General features: G+C 32.0%; 1 protein-coding gene across 1 annotated transcript in view; it reads left to right on the forward strand.

The window, feature by feature from the left end:
• Positions 1-11,346, forward strand: part of LOC111642263 (myotubularin-related protein 8-like) — a 101,336-nt gene extending 89,990 nt beyond the window's left edge. The window contains exons 7-11 of the mRNA XM_023388585.1: positions 2,535-2,669; positions 2,743-2,875; positions 10,562-10,671; positions 10,748-10,870; positions 11,066-11,346. Coding sequence (XP_023244353.1) covers positions 2,535-2,669; positions 2,743-2,875; positions 10,562-10,671; positions 10,748-10,870; positions 11,066-11,320 — 756 coding nt within the window. The 3' untranslated portion in view covers positions 11,321-11,346. The remainder of the gene's footprint in view (positions 1-2,534; positions 2,670-2,742; positions 2,876-10,561; positions 10,672-10,747; positions 10,871-11,065) is intronic.
• Positions 11,347-13,568: the final 2,222 nt, after the last annotated feature.

The following is a 13,568-nucleotide window of genomic DNA, read 5'->3' on the forward strand; positions in this document are numbered from 1 at the left end:
CGTCTCCATTTCCAAGTGCAAAATCTTCTTTCTTCAGGACTCCTTTTTCTATGTGAAGTGTTTTGCATTTGTCTAAGCCAAACTCCATTTGTATGTCCTTGGTGTATGAATGTGTGATTTGTAGGAGCTGCTGTAGTTGTTTTTGTGTGGAAACGTAAAGTTTTATGTTGTCCATGTACATGAGATGTGACAGCGTAAACTGTGTTGTTTTTTTATGTCTGACATTGTAGCCATTGCGTGTTGTTTAACATGTTGGATAATGGGTTCAGGGCTAGGCAGAACCAGAGAGGACTCAAGGAATCTCCTTGAAATATTCCTCACGTAATGAATATCTCGTTTGTACGGAAGTGTTACTAACCCTGAGATGCAGTGTTGTTCTCCAGTGCTGCATAGTGTTTTCGAAGAATGCAATGAGTGATGGATGTATTTTGTACATGTGTGGAACACTGTCGAATGCTTTTCTGTAGTCTATATATGCCATGTGTATGTTTCTGTGTTGTCTGTGTGCTTGCCGTAGAATGACTGAATCCATGAGTAACTGTTCTTTGCATCCCCTGTGATTTCTACGGCAACCTTTTTGTTGTTCTGTAAGGATGTCGTGTTCTTCAACATGTTTGTATATTTTGTTTGTGATACAGGATGTCAATAATTTGTAGAGTGTTAGAAGACATGTAATTGGTCTGTATTGTGTGGGGTCTGTGGTGTTGTTGTTTTTAGGTTTCATGTAGGTGATGCCCTGAGTAAGAAATTTTGGCATGTCTTGTGGATTGATGATGATGTGTGTTAGATGTTTAGCTAGTTCCTGGTTTCCTGGTGCAGTGATGTTTACACCAGGTGTTCTAATGTTGTCTACACCAGGTGTCTTCCAGTTGTGTGTTCTGTTAACAGCGTAGCGGATGTCGTGTACATTTATTTCAGCACAGGGCATAGTTGGTATGTTGTGCAGGATTCTGTTCTCCTCCTCAATCCAGCCTGCATCAGCATTGTGTGTGTAACAGCATTGGACCAAAGAGAAGACCAATAAGTTGTGAGTTCTTCTTCTGTTGGTGTGCCACTGTGCTGTGTATCAGTGTTTGTTTTGGTAATGATTTGTTTGTAGAAAAGTTTTTCATTGTTTGTGAATAATTTATTTTGTTGTTTTCGTAGTGTACATGTTTTGTATCGTTTGAGTCTACGTGCTTTGGCTGCGAGTTTCTGTTTTAGTGTATCGATGTATTCTGTAATGTGTGTGTTGTGATGATCATGTTTTGTGTGTGTTTTGATTTTCTTGAAAATGTTTTTGAGTTGTTTCTTTAATTTGGGTGTTATGTTGTTTTTAGTGTATTGTGTCAGCCTGCCTAATTGCTGTCTAATGTCATTTATTTGTATTTCTATTTTTCTCTGCCAGGCAGGCTTGTGATAGAATTGTGTTTTGTGTGTGTGTGTCTGCGATTGTATTTTCAGTCCATGGTGTGTTACTACTGTGACTGCCCCAGCATACACTAATATATGAATGTCTGAGAGTGTAGAAATTGAATGAATGTAGGTTGGTAGTAAGTGAGTGTTTACATAATTTAGTGTTTTTCCTACTACCTTTGACATGTTGATTTTCGGTATTCGTGGTCTTTGTGTGGGATCTGTGCTTGTATATTTAGTGAGTGTTTCCTGAAATATAAGTGAGAGTGTATTAACTAAATCTATATCTATGTTATCAGTGATGGATGAGGAAATGCTGTAGTATCATTAATGGTAGTTGTTGTATGTGTACTATTATCAATGCTTGTTGCTGGATTATCCTGACAGGTTACATGATCTTCATTAATGTTAAATGTTTCTGCCTGTTGATGTATTTGATCAACAACCTGCTGTTTGATAAGTTCAAATGCTGTTTGTGGGATAAGGTTGTTGTGTATAATTGTTCTTTTTGATCAACAACCCTTTGTTCGGTGACAGTGAGGTGAGGATATTGTTGTGTGAATCTATGGTGTAGTTGTTGTCTGTATGCTGTCATGTTTGTTTCGAGTCTTGTGATTGCGTAGTAAGTATGGATGATAAATTCGTTCATTTCTGTTGACCATTTCATCCGTTGGTGTGGTTTTCCAGCCTTTGTGGTCTGTGGATGCATTGCCACAGAAACATCAAGGCTAGGTTGATTCCTCACATCTGTTGAAGGCATTGCAGTAGCCATGCTTGGACCAGTGCTGCTTTCGCCACCGGTAACCAAGGGAGACTGTGGCCTATTTTTTGAAGGTGAGCCTCTGCCTAACCCACGAATGTGGACCTTGTTAACCCGGGCGACGTCCGAGCCGGTATCACACTTCGATCTGGTTACTACCATGATAAATATCTCCATGTGGGTATGGTCACTCTTAGCTTCATTTCTCCCCATAGACCTTACTGGCATGGGTGTCCCTACCAGGAGCTTGTGCTCCAGCCTGCATTGCTCTATGGTTCAGTAAAATTACTGGGCTCTCCCACCATGACCAGGTGGTGACCACGGGAGAGTTATTATTATTATTATTATTATTAAAATCTGACTTAAAGTACTTTTTCAGGCTGCTATTTGTAGATGTAGTCAGCCGCTGTCCGGTTTCAGCGCTCGATGTGTCGAGGATGAAAAAATGCTAGATTGCATTCTTAAAGCTTGTCCTAAATCAAAATTTATGTATGTAGTTGACACTAGACCAAGGGTAAATATTTTATTATATGTAATCATTTCTGATGTAATTTAATAAATTAAAAACATTTATTTTGTTTTTTTAGATCAATGCATTTGCTAATAAAGCTGCAGGTAAAGGCTATGAAAATGAAAATTTCTATGAAAATATTAAATTTCAGTTTTTTGGAATAGAAAATATTCACGTTATGAGAAATAGCTTACAAAAGTTGATTGAAAGTAAGTTTAATGTAGAAAGTTTTATTTACTTCAAAATATGAGAATAAACTGTACACACAATTACATAAACACATTTTAAATTTTCTGACATATAATTAAAATAAAATTAGATGTATATAAACAGGATAATGTTGATAAATTTGTTTTACATGATTTAGATAAGAAATATTTTAAGTTTTTTATTTAAAAAAGAGAATACTTAAGAAAATGCTTTTTTTACATTATATGGATATTCTTTATTTGGAAAAGAATTTAAATAGAATGAATGCACTGTCACTTATCCAAATAAATCAGTTAAGCAAAATGGACTTCAGAGAGTACTAAAGCCAGAAATTATATATTTTTTTTTATGTAATAACAATTGGAATCTTCCATTGGCATATTGATCTATATTGTTATCAGTACTTGTGTTATGTTCTATTTATTACAAGTAGAACAAAGTCTATTACAAATAAAAAAGCATGATTAATGAGTCAAACACTTCTGATGTGCCAAATGCTTCACTGTGCCTAAACACAGTGAAGATTTGATGTATTAAAGACCATGTTATTTATGTTTTGCAACTATGTAAAACATAGTTGCAAAACATAATAAGTAATTTTTTTTTTAAATTAATTGTGAGTACTTTATTTAATATTAATTTTATTATTATGTATAATAACAAAATGAAAGAGCAGTGATCTGTCTAAAAATGATCCCCAAGATTTTTACATTTTTGGACTTGGGACATCTTGAAACATTGAGAAATGCAAAAAGATTATATATTCATGGAATACCATATGCCAAAACTTCAGCATTGTGAAAGTGATCATCAAGCAGCACATTACACTTAGAATAGTCATATACATATAGGTATTGGTTTGGCTAGAAAGTGCTGTAGAAGACATTATCATAGTGTCTATTAATTAGCATACTGTATAATGTTGGCTCTTTCATAAGCACATCAGCATTATTGTTGCCACAAGATTTGTCAACATTGTATTTTTAATTTGCACCTCATTCTCATGTGTCTGGAAAATTTACGTATTGCTTCAGAATTATCACATAATTTGCATGCCCCTCTTTTAAATGAATAACTATTTTACCATAAACCTTGCAGTGGAACTAACACACATATATAATATGCATATATACTCATATAGTGCTAGAAAGATCTCTTTTGCATCTGGATAAATGAAGCCCTTGGGGACATGTAGTGCTAACCCTCAGAATCACATTTCTGAAATAACAGAGTTTAAATGTTTGAAAAAAATCTGAAATGAAAAATTCCAGAACATTGAAATGACAACCACATTTACAAGCAATGTTCAGAGAGCAAAAATATTAACACACGCCTATTCATATAATTTTAAGATTTTTTTCACATGTTCAAACTCAATCATCTCAGAAACGTGATTCTGAATGTTAGCACTGTATGTTCCCAAGGGCTTCAAATGTTAAAATGAATACCCTGTGTATTTGTATAAAATTAATTTTTCATATATTTATATATATACGAAAAATTAATTTTATACCCAGTTTGATTGTACTTTCTTGACTGTTATATATACACATGACAAGGGAAAGTATTGGAATTATGTCAAATTTGACCTTTGAGATATTTTGCAAATCTTCATGTTTTGAGATCCTCTGAACCAGGGCTGTGGAGTCAGTAAAAAAACACTTAACTCCAACTCAGACTCCTGATAATTTTGGCAGACCGACTCTGGCAAAATTAAATACCAATTCATTTTATGGGGGGCAGAGACTCATAGGGGTTACTCTACTCTGAACTCTAAAAGGAGCCCCAGCATTTACCCAAATACTTTTATGGTTAGCATTTTTAATATTTAACTTACATTAATATTTATTTGTATAAAAAAAGTAATTTTTAACAAATATTTAACAAGAGGAGAAGGGGGGACAATAAAATTCTACATCTACATATATTCGACAGCATTTGCACTTCGATTTCACCCTTACAGAAGAGTTAGTCCAACTAAAAAGTGTGCAATCTAGCTACTTCAGCCCCTTGTTCAGAAAAGAAAAATATATACTCTGATCAATTAGTCTGGCTCATTCAGAAAAATAGAATACAGTAGAGCGTTGATTATCCGAAAGTCAATCATCCGAAACATCAATTATCCGAAAGAATTCCAGTCGACAAATTTAAATTTTCGCCAGTGCTGTGGCGCTGCAATCTTTGGCTATGTCTTGGGCTACTCAAATATTTTACGTTTTTGATACTAAATTAACTTCTGAAGTATAATTTTTTATTGTTTTTATATTTTTCAATATATNTATCGTAAAACTGGATTAAAGTAAAAATACCCGTTTTTCGACGCTAAATTTTTATTAATTAATTTTTTAATTTGGTGCCTAATTGACCGAGTGCGCGTAATTTCTATTTGACAAAGCACGCGCGTGCCGACGGGTTAATTAAGTCGGGGGGTCGGAAATCGCAATAAAAATTTTAATTTTTTAAAAATATTTAAAAATATACAGCCAGCTAGTATTCACCCTACTATAAACCCATCGCCTCCCGGGAAATCCAACTCCAGCTATGTTCAAGGTCATCCAGCTGTAAACACAATGAAAAAAAAACGAAAGAACTGCATTAATTTTGAAGAAAAAGCTTCAAACTTTATTTTCCTTTGTCTCGCCTTTCTGCGAAATTTGACACCAATGAATCAGTTTTAAATATTTTTTATGTTTAATTACATTAATATCAAAAATTGCTGGGAACTAAAGGTGTTAATTCCAAAATATTTGGCAGTTTCTTAAAAGAAAGTGCTGTTTCACTTTGCTTCTATAATAAATTAATTTTTTAAAATTTAAATAAATATTAAAGTCCAAAAGATACTTAAAGTTCTCTTTTAAACTAGCAAGTTAAAATTACTCAGTTTTTCCCGATTTCAAAGAAACAAAAAACACTCAAGTGGAAAGAATTGAAGTTAACAATCATTTACTTTATTAAACCTTTTCACCATATGCATTTCACTTTACAGCCTCTTCAGTGGTTATTTCGTTTAACCTATCCCAGCATGCATCTATGTTGACTCCCGTATTCAAATTAATAGTATTTGCATAATCTTTAATACAATAGTGTTCCACAATGCGTCTTATAAATAAATTCTCTATATTATACAATGTTTTTATGTTATTACGATTAATAGTATAGGTGTTATTACTACAATGTTTATTCCAGGGAGATTCTATTCTTTTCAATCGTATTGCCGCTTCGTGCTCTTTCAATCTTATTCCGGGTTTTCTTCCTTTCTCGCCGATGTAAACCTTCTTATCTGTGCNGATGAATTGGAAAGGATACATAAATCGAAAGGTCCAATTAAAAAGGCAGTGCTATACAAACAACTTTATCAGATGAAAAAGGGAACTGAACAATCAATGTCGAGACATGTAAGTGAATTTATGGAAAAGGCTGAACAATTAGAAGAAGCGGGTATCCCAATTCCAAGTGAGTTACTATCTATAATGTTACTAAATTCATTGCCTGATGAATACGAGACATTTCGAATTGCCATCGAGTCCAGAGACGACATACCGAAACCTGAATTATTAAAAATAAAATTAATTGAAGAAGAAGTAAGACGACAAGAGAAGCAAGAATCTTTAGTCGAACAAAGTGCTCTGTACATAGGATCGAAACAAAAGAAAAGTTCCTTCCGACAAAACTACCCAAAAGGAAATAGTCGTTCTTCTTCACAATTCACAGGAACATGTTACATATGCGCTAAACCGGGCCACTGTGCAGCTGAGTGTAGAAGTAATAATAGATATTCGCAAAGGAACAATACACGCAAAAAGAATGACGCTATGGCGGTCACAGTACAAACGGCTCAACCTCTAAACTCAACAGACTGGTGTCTTGATAGCGGAGCAACCGCACATATGTGTAGCGACTGTACGAAATTTACAGAGATAAATCAAGATCACAAAGAAATACAAACTGCAGGAAAAGATGCAGTTAAGATCCGTTGGAACTGGAACAATTAATATAAGCGTGCGTGTCAACAACACCAATAATACAATCAAGCTACAAGACGTGATAGCCGTTCCAGATTTGAGAAACAACTTGATATCTGTACCTAAAATTACAGAACTTGGATATTCTGTCACATTCAAAAGAGAATCTGCAACTGTCACTCGCCAAGATGGTTCCATCGCCTTGATAGCAAAGAAAAAGGATCAGCTGTACGTAGTAGAAACTAGATCTGACTCAGTATTGAATGCGGAAGAAAGTGACAATCTTTTGAGATGGCATCAACGACTTGGTCATCTAAACTTCAACGATTTAAAAGAAAAAGGTAAAGCCAAAAAATGGAAAGATCTGAACAGAAAAGGGGAAAGAAAAGAGGGTGGTGATATGGATGCATTTTTAGATAAAACAGATGTAAATACTCAGGATATGTCTATTCCATCGCTATTACCTACTCCAGATTCAAATGTGGTCGAGGTCATTCCTCAGATAAACACTTGCGAATCAGATACTGATTTATTGGAAGAGAAGAGGAAAGTGGCCGAGAAAAATGAGGAAAACATAAGAGTTAGTATGGAAGTCCAGAATAGGATAAAAAATAATGAAAATTCCGTGACTGAAAACTCCATAAAAGAGCCAGAATTAAAGTATAATTATTCAGAAGATCAATGGAGTCCTATTAACCCCGAAGGTAAAAAGATATACGATCGGGCTTTCCTATTAAAATATCAAGGAGAACCACTCTGTTTGCAGAAACCGCGAAACCTTCCGTCGGTGGAAATAGTTAAAGAAAAGGCGCATCTCCAGAAATTACCGGACGATAATCGACCTGCATCCGCTCCTGTGCCGCCACAAAATTATTCGGATCCCTTCATGCCGAATTTCGCTAGCAGGCAGTCGCGCCCGCCTTCTGGAGGAATTGGAAGAAGACAGAGTCAACAAGGTCGTGATAAACCTAAAAAGATAATTACCATTTCAAGTTCTTTCAATCAAGATGTCAAATTACACGAATGGTTAAATGCCATGGATTCGGAATATAAGTCTTTAATGGAAAATAATACATGGGAATTAGTACCACGCCCAAAGGACAGAAAAATAATTTCAAATAAATGGGTGTATAAAAAAAAAAAAAAAAAAATTATTAAATGATAAGTTTCAGTGTATACGCAGACTCCGGGCACACCGATAGAGAGGGTGTTAGAAAGTTGTGTATCTGACCTTTGTCTTTGTGATCGTCGCGCCCTCCCCTCTGCTATGTGTGGGGTCTGTTATGTTCATCAAGGGAGTTGTACTCTGGCCCAGGTTGGTTGAGTTTGGAATGTGTGCTGTGGTCTAACGGACATCGCTTTCTAGTTCTCTCCACTTTTCTTTGTGTTACCTTCGACATTACCCTCCATTATATCCAAATCCTGACAACTTATTTAGAGCGGAAATAATAAAGGAATGAATCAAAAATATTCAAATTCAATTGGATCAAAATAATTTAACTACTGAACACAAATACTACAAAGAAAACTATTGATACATATTTAATAAATTAAATTGTTGCATTTTGTATTTAATTAAAATAAATGAATTTCAGTAGAGAGTCAATTATCCGAATCAATTGGGGACTGGGGTATTCGGAAAATTGATTTTTCGGATAACTGATTATGTATGGAAAAATACATTATTAATATAGTATATCCCAATAATAGTATATTAATATATCCCATGTTTAAATTTTTCTCTGTTGCGTGTCACTTCGTGTTGAATTTTCATCGATGTTAAGCCTAACAAAAATTTTTATTATAATAATCGTGGCTATTGTATCGTTAAAAATTATTTCTTTATTTTGTACAAACAAAATAAATATATTGAAAAATATAAAAACAAAAAAAATTATACTTTAGAAGTTAATCTAGTATCAAAACAAATTTGATTCAGCACGACAGTCTGACTGGAATGCTTTCGGTTAACCAACGTTTTGGTTGATCGGCATTTGTATAATCGACGCTCTACTGTATAACAAAATACAAAAACATTTTAAAAAATTATTAAATATATAATAAATTTTCTTTCATTTAAATAAAAAGAACTAAATTAAATTTAAAATGCTGAAGTCAGAGTTGACACATTTTTCCCGACTCCGACTCCACAGCCCTGCTCCGAACCCAAAAAGTCAAAATTGCAGGAAAATATTCCATGGTTGCATGTTTGTTGTTGGCATCTATTTTGTTTAATATCTCAGGATGGCTTAAAGATTAATAAATGAAATTTGGCATAGTAGCTTGTGTATAAGGGCCATTATGCTATTAAATTTTGGTGGTTAAAGGATGGTCATATGTCATATCTTGAGGTGTCAAACTTAATGAAGATTTTATTTGATATTTACATTCACAATTCTTTAAAAAAATTCATCAATATTCTCAAAAATACAAAAATATGTTTTTTGCTATTTTATGTAATAATTAATAATATAAACATTTTTATAACAAAAATATCATAATAGATGGTACCCTATACAACTATTTACTATGATTAATAATATAAAAGCTATTTTTAAAAATAAAACTTCATAACAAAGTTATGCAATTTGTTGCTGGATTTTTTCATAAAGATGAGGAAAGATGTTCACTTTATATGATTAGGACAAAGATGATTGCCCTTGCTTTTATTTTATCTGTTTTTTTTTTTTTGATAATTTCATTATTATTTTACTATTTGATTTGATTAATTGAAATTCCATATCTTATTGAATATTCCAGTTTTTGAAACAATGGTCTATCAAATGAAAACTTTTTTGAAGCTGTTATAATTATTTATTAACAATAATACTATCCAAGCATGGATGATAAGCTCTAGATGTTACTGCAAATTGGTGGAAAAGTCAAATCCATTAGAAAAATGGGTAGTTACTTTACTAATGTAAATTAACCATTTTCTAAACAAATTTACAAATGAAATTAGAACTTAACTAAATTGTTAATACAATAAGTATTAATTAGAATCTATACTTATTATTTGCAAACAATTTATCCAAATTAATTAATAATGTATTTGCTTTGATTTCTAAATTGTTTATGTATCTCTCACCTTCTGCAAGAGTAATAATCAAATTAATTTGATACCAATGTGCGCAATTGTAAACAAAGAAAAATGATAAACTATAGCTCAACAACAATGCATACCAAATTTTCATTTGTTCCATTTTCCTCACTGACATGGAAATAGATCATCCCTGGAAACCTGCTAACTGGAGCTCTTGGATTTGTGGTTGGACAGTAGTAAATAAAAACTGTCTTAGTATTGCAGCTTTGTGGTGCTTTCATCTTATATTTGTAATAATAATTTGACATTATAATACAGTTGACCCCCCCATAACACTTTATTATTCCGTTTTATATGAATTCCATGTTGTACAAGTCACTTATATTTTACAAATACATGTGCCGGGCTGTGAACAACTCACGTATTTGTAAAATTAATATCGTATAGTAGAACACTGATTATCTGAGGTAATGTGGACCAACAGGACAGTATTAGCAATAACCAAAAACTTGAAATAATTCTTGAACAGTACTAAATTTGTCAATAATATCAATTATTATAGTTAACTTAAAACTTACAATTTAAGCCTCTTTTTTTTTTAATGATAATAATAATAATAATTTATTATTAATAGTTTTACTTTCTGACACTTAAAATATGATACGTCTTAATTATTCTAGCCTGTGAATTAAAAGTGCCTTCGATGAGTGCATTTATCAATGGATTAGAAGCTAGTGGTTGGTTACGGCATGTTAAAATCATACTGGAAACTTCTGTTTTTATAGCAAATGTAAATTTACTTTTATTTACGATCAAATGAAATGTATTGAATTTGATATTTATAAATAAATATGAACTTTTTTTAGGCTGTAGAGGAAGGAACTAGTGTTCTAGTTCATTGTTCGGATGGATGGGATAGAACTGCTCAGACTTGTTCATTGGCTTCTTTGCTGTTGGATGCTTATTACTGCACAATTACAGGCTTTCAGGTGAATTATTTTAAGTAATTGAAATGTAAATTTTTACATTAAATAATTTTTTATTCTATTTAAATTGTATGAACCACAAACATGGTATCTGTGTAAGATTTAATAATAGTTTAATTTATTGTATCTTAAGCATGCTGAATGATATTTTATAATGTTTTTGATCATGTTACATTAATTTATAGTAATATTTTTTAGGCACTCATTGAAAAAGAGTGGCTTGCATTTGGACATAAATTTACGGATAGATGCGGTCATATACAAGGAGATCCACGAGAAGTTACGCCCGTATTTACGCAGTTTATTGATGCCGTTTGGCAGTTAACTCAGCAATTTCCTACTGCATTCCAGTTTAATGAAAGATTTTTATTGACAATTCATGATCATGTCTACTCTTGCCAATTTGGAACTTTTATTGGAAATTGTGAAAAAGATAGAGTAGATCTCAGGTAACTTTTTAAAGATGATACTTTAATATATTCTAGAAACGTTTAGATTTTTTAAAATAGTGTGTGTGTCATAGAAATGTAATCTCTAAAAGATTTTTGGGATTAACTTTAAAAAAGAATTCAGTTTTGAAATGAATATGTTCATATATCCTAGGTCTAGCATTTTGTTTTATAACCATTATTTAAATTTCTTGTTATAACTTTACTTAAATTTGTATTGTATACAGTTGTCATCTTTAGAAAGTAAAAAAGCAGGACAGACATATTTTTGTTATTGTTAGCCATCATGATGGCAAAACAGCTTTGAAAAGAAGGAAACTAAAATATGCAAACATAAGAATAAAGTATATGAATTTATTATATCATATATTTTAAAATATAACTATTGATATGTATTGTACTTTTTATTTGAACTTGTGGCATCTATTGATATTGCCAACTTTTTATGAACTAAGACCAAGATATTCTGACTAACTTTTATTAAACTTGTCTTAAATTTTGAATCTGAAAATATTTTGTAATGGCTTTATCCCACATTCAGATGAAAGGTAGTTATGATTGTACATAATCCTTTGGAAAGCATAACAATTTAGAAAGTATACAGTCAGTATTTTGTTTTGAAAATGCAGACATAAAGAATTTTATCACTATATTAGCTGTCTTTGCTACTTCCATCTTTGATTTGTTTAGCAGTTCTCGTATATTCTAGCAACCATCTTGAATCCTTAATTCTTTAATAAATTCCACTCTGGTAAACTAAGTACTTGAAAGTGAACATGTTTCTATCCTTTCCAAGCCATGATTCAAATTTCTGATCTTTCGACAGCTTGGTGCATCAGAACAGTGTCTTGACAAGATTGAAAAATTTGCAAATGGAACATTAAAATGTTTGTGAAATGTTGTTACTAGTGAGACAGAGACTAGTGCCAGTCATACATAACTTTTCTACAATTATTAGTGACTTTTTGGATCTTAGTCCAAGACATTTACAGAGATGGTTCTTCTCAGACCCAACAAACATAAAATGTTGCTTTTTGAAAGTAATCCGATAATTTAAATCAACAACCTGTTATCTTATTAAACTATCCAACCTTTTGTTCTGTTAACTGTTTTTGTTTTTCGTTTATATCGCATGACGTACAGTACAGCACACGTATTTGTAAAATCTAGGTGACTCGTACAACATGGAATTCATATAAAACGGAATTATCAGCAGTGTTATAGGGGGTCAACTGTATATTACATAATTTGTGTGAAAAGAGAAATGATCCAATAGAGAAAGCATAGCTTAATGAAATAAATCAGTCTGATAGTTTATCAGAGAGAATTTGTGTATAGGGATAAACAACAACAACAAAGCGATTTCAATTAGAAATGTTATTGCAAGAAGTTTTAAGGATGAAGATTAAGATTATAAGGGATTTAAATTAAGTTCTCAAAACAACGTTTACTACAGGACAATACTCAGAAGTTAACTGTTATATAGTTGTACTTTAAATTATGACATTGCTAATATTAAATAATATAAAAACTTATTCTTTTTTAAACAAGCTCTTGAAAAGCAGGAGACAGAGTATATAAATTTTATAACAAACATTAAGTTGAAATAAATTACTTTGAATAAAAACACAAACACTTGGCAAATTTTCATTTATAAAGTCAGGAAAATAAATATTTATATAGTTAATAAAATTATTGTTTTTACTTTTAATTTCGTTAATTATTATTCATAGATTTTAATACCTTTGATGATTGCAGGAGGACTGCAGTTATAAAGATTTATTTTCTATTGAGGAAAATAAATGACCATATACCAATAAAAATGAATTTTTATTTTGAAATCAATTACACAATTTCATTATGGATAATAATTCCTTTTGTAATTCTACACTTTCTCTCTGTAGTAGCAATCATTATCAATTTCCTTTCTAATTCAGAAACAGCATTACTTCTTTTAACTTCAGTTAATAATTCATTTATTTGCCATTCCAATGGCTGTTTCTTTCTCTTTGATGACCTTGTTACCCTTATTTCAGTTTCAAGTGGTACCAGTACATCTTCAATTAATTCTGGGGAATTTTCATTGTTCTCTAAAAGATACAAGCACAATTATTTAACAGTATACACACAATAAAGGATGTAACTTATATGAAAACATTAATTTATTAGAGTAAATGATGATTACATGTTTAACAACTGCAAGAAAAATCACTAGGACTTAAATGCTTAATTATATATGTAAAATGTAGTTT

The sequence above is a fragment of the Centruroides sculpturatus genome, unplaced genomic scaffold (assembly GCF_000671375.1).
Source record: "Centruroides sculpturatus isolate CEXI.00-Female unplaced genomic scaffold, Cexi_2.0 scaffold1442, whole genome shotgun sequence".
Taxonomy (NCBI): Eukaryota; Metazoa; Arthropoda; class Arachnida; order Scorpiones; family Buthidae; genus Centruroides; species Centruroides sculpturatus.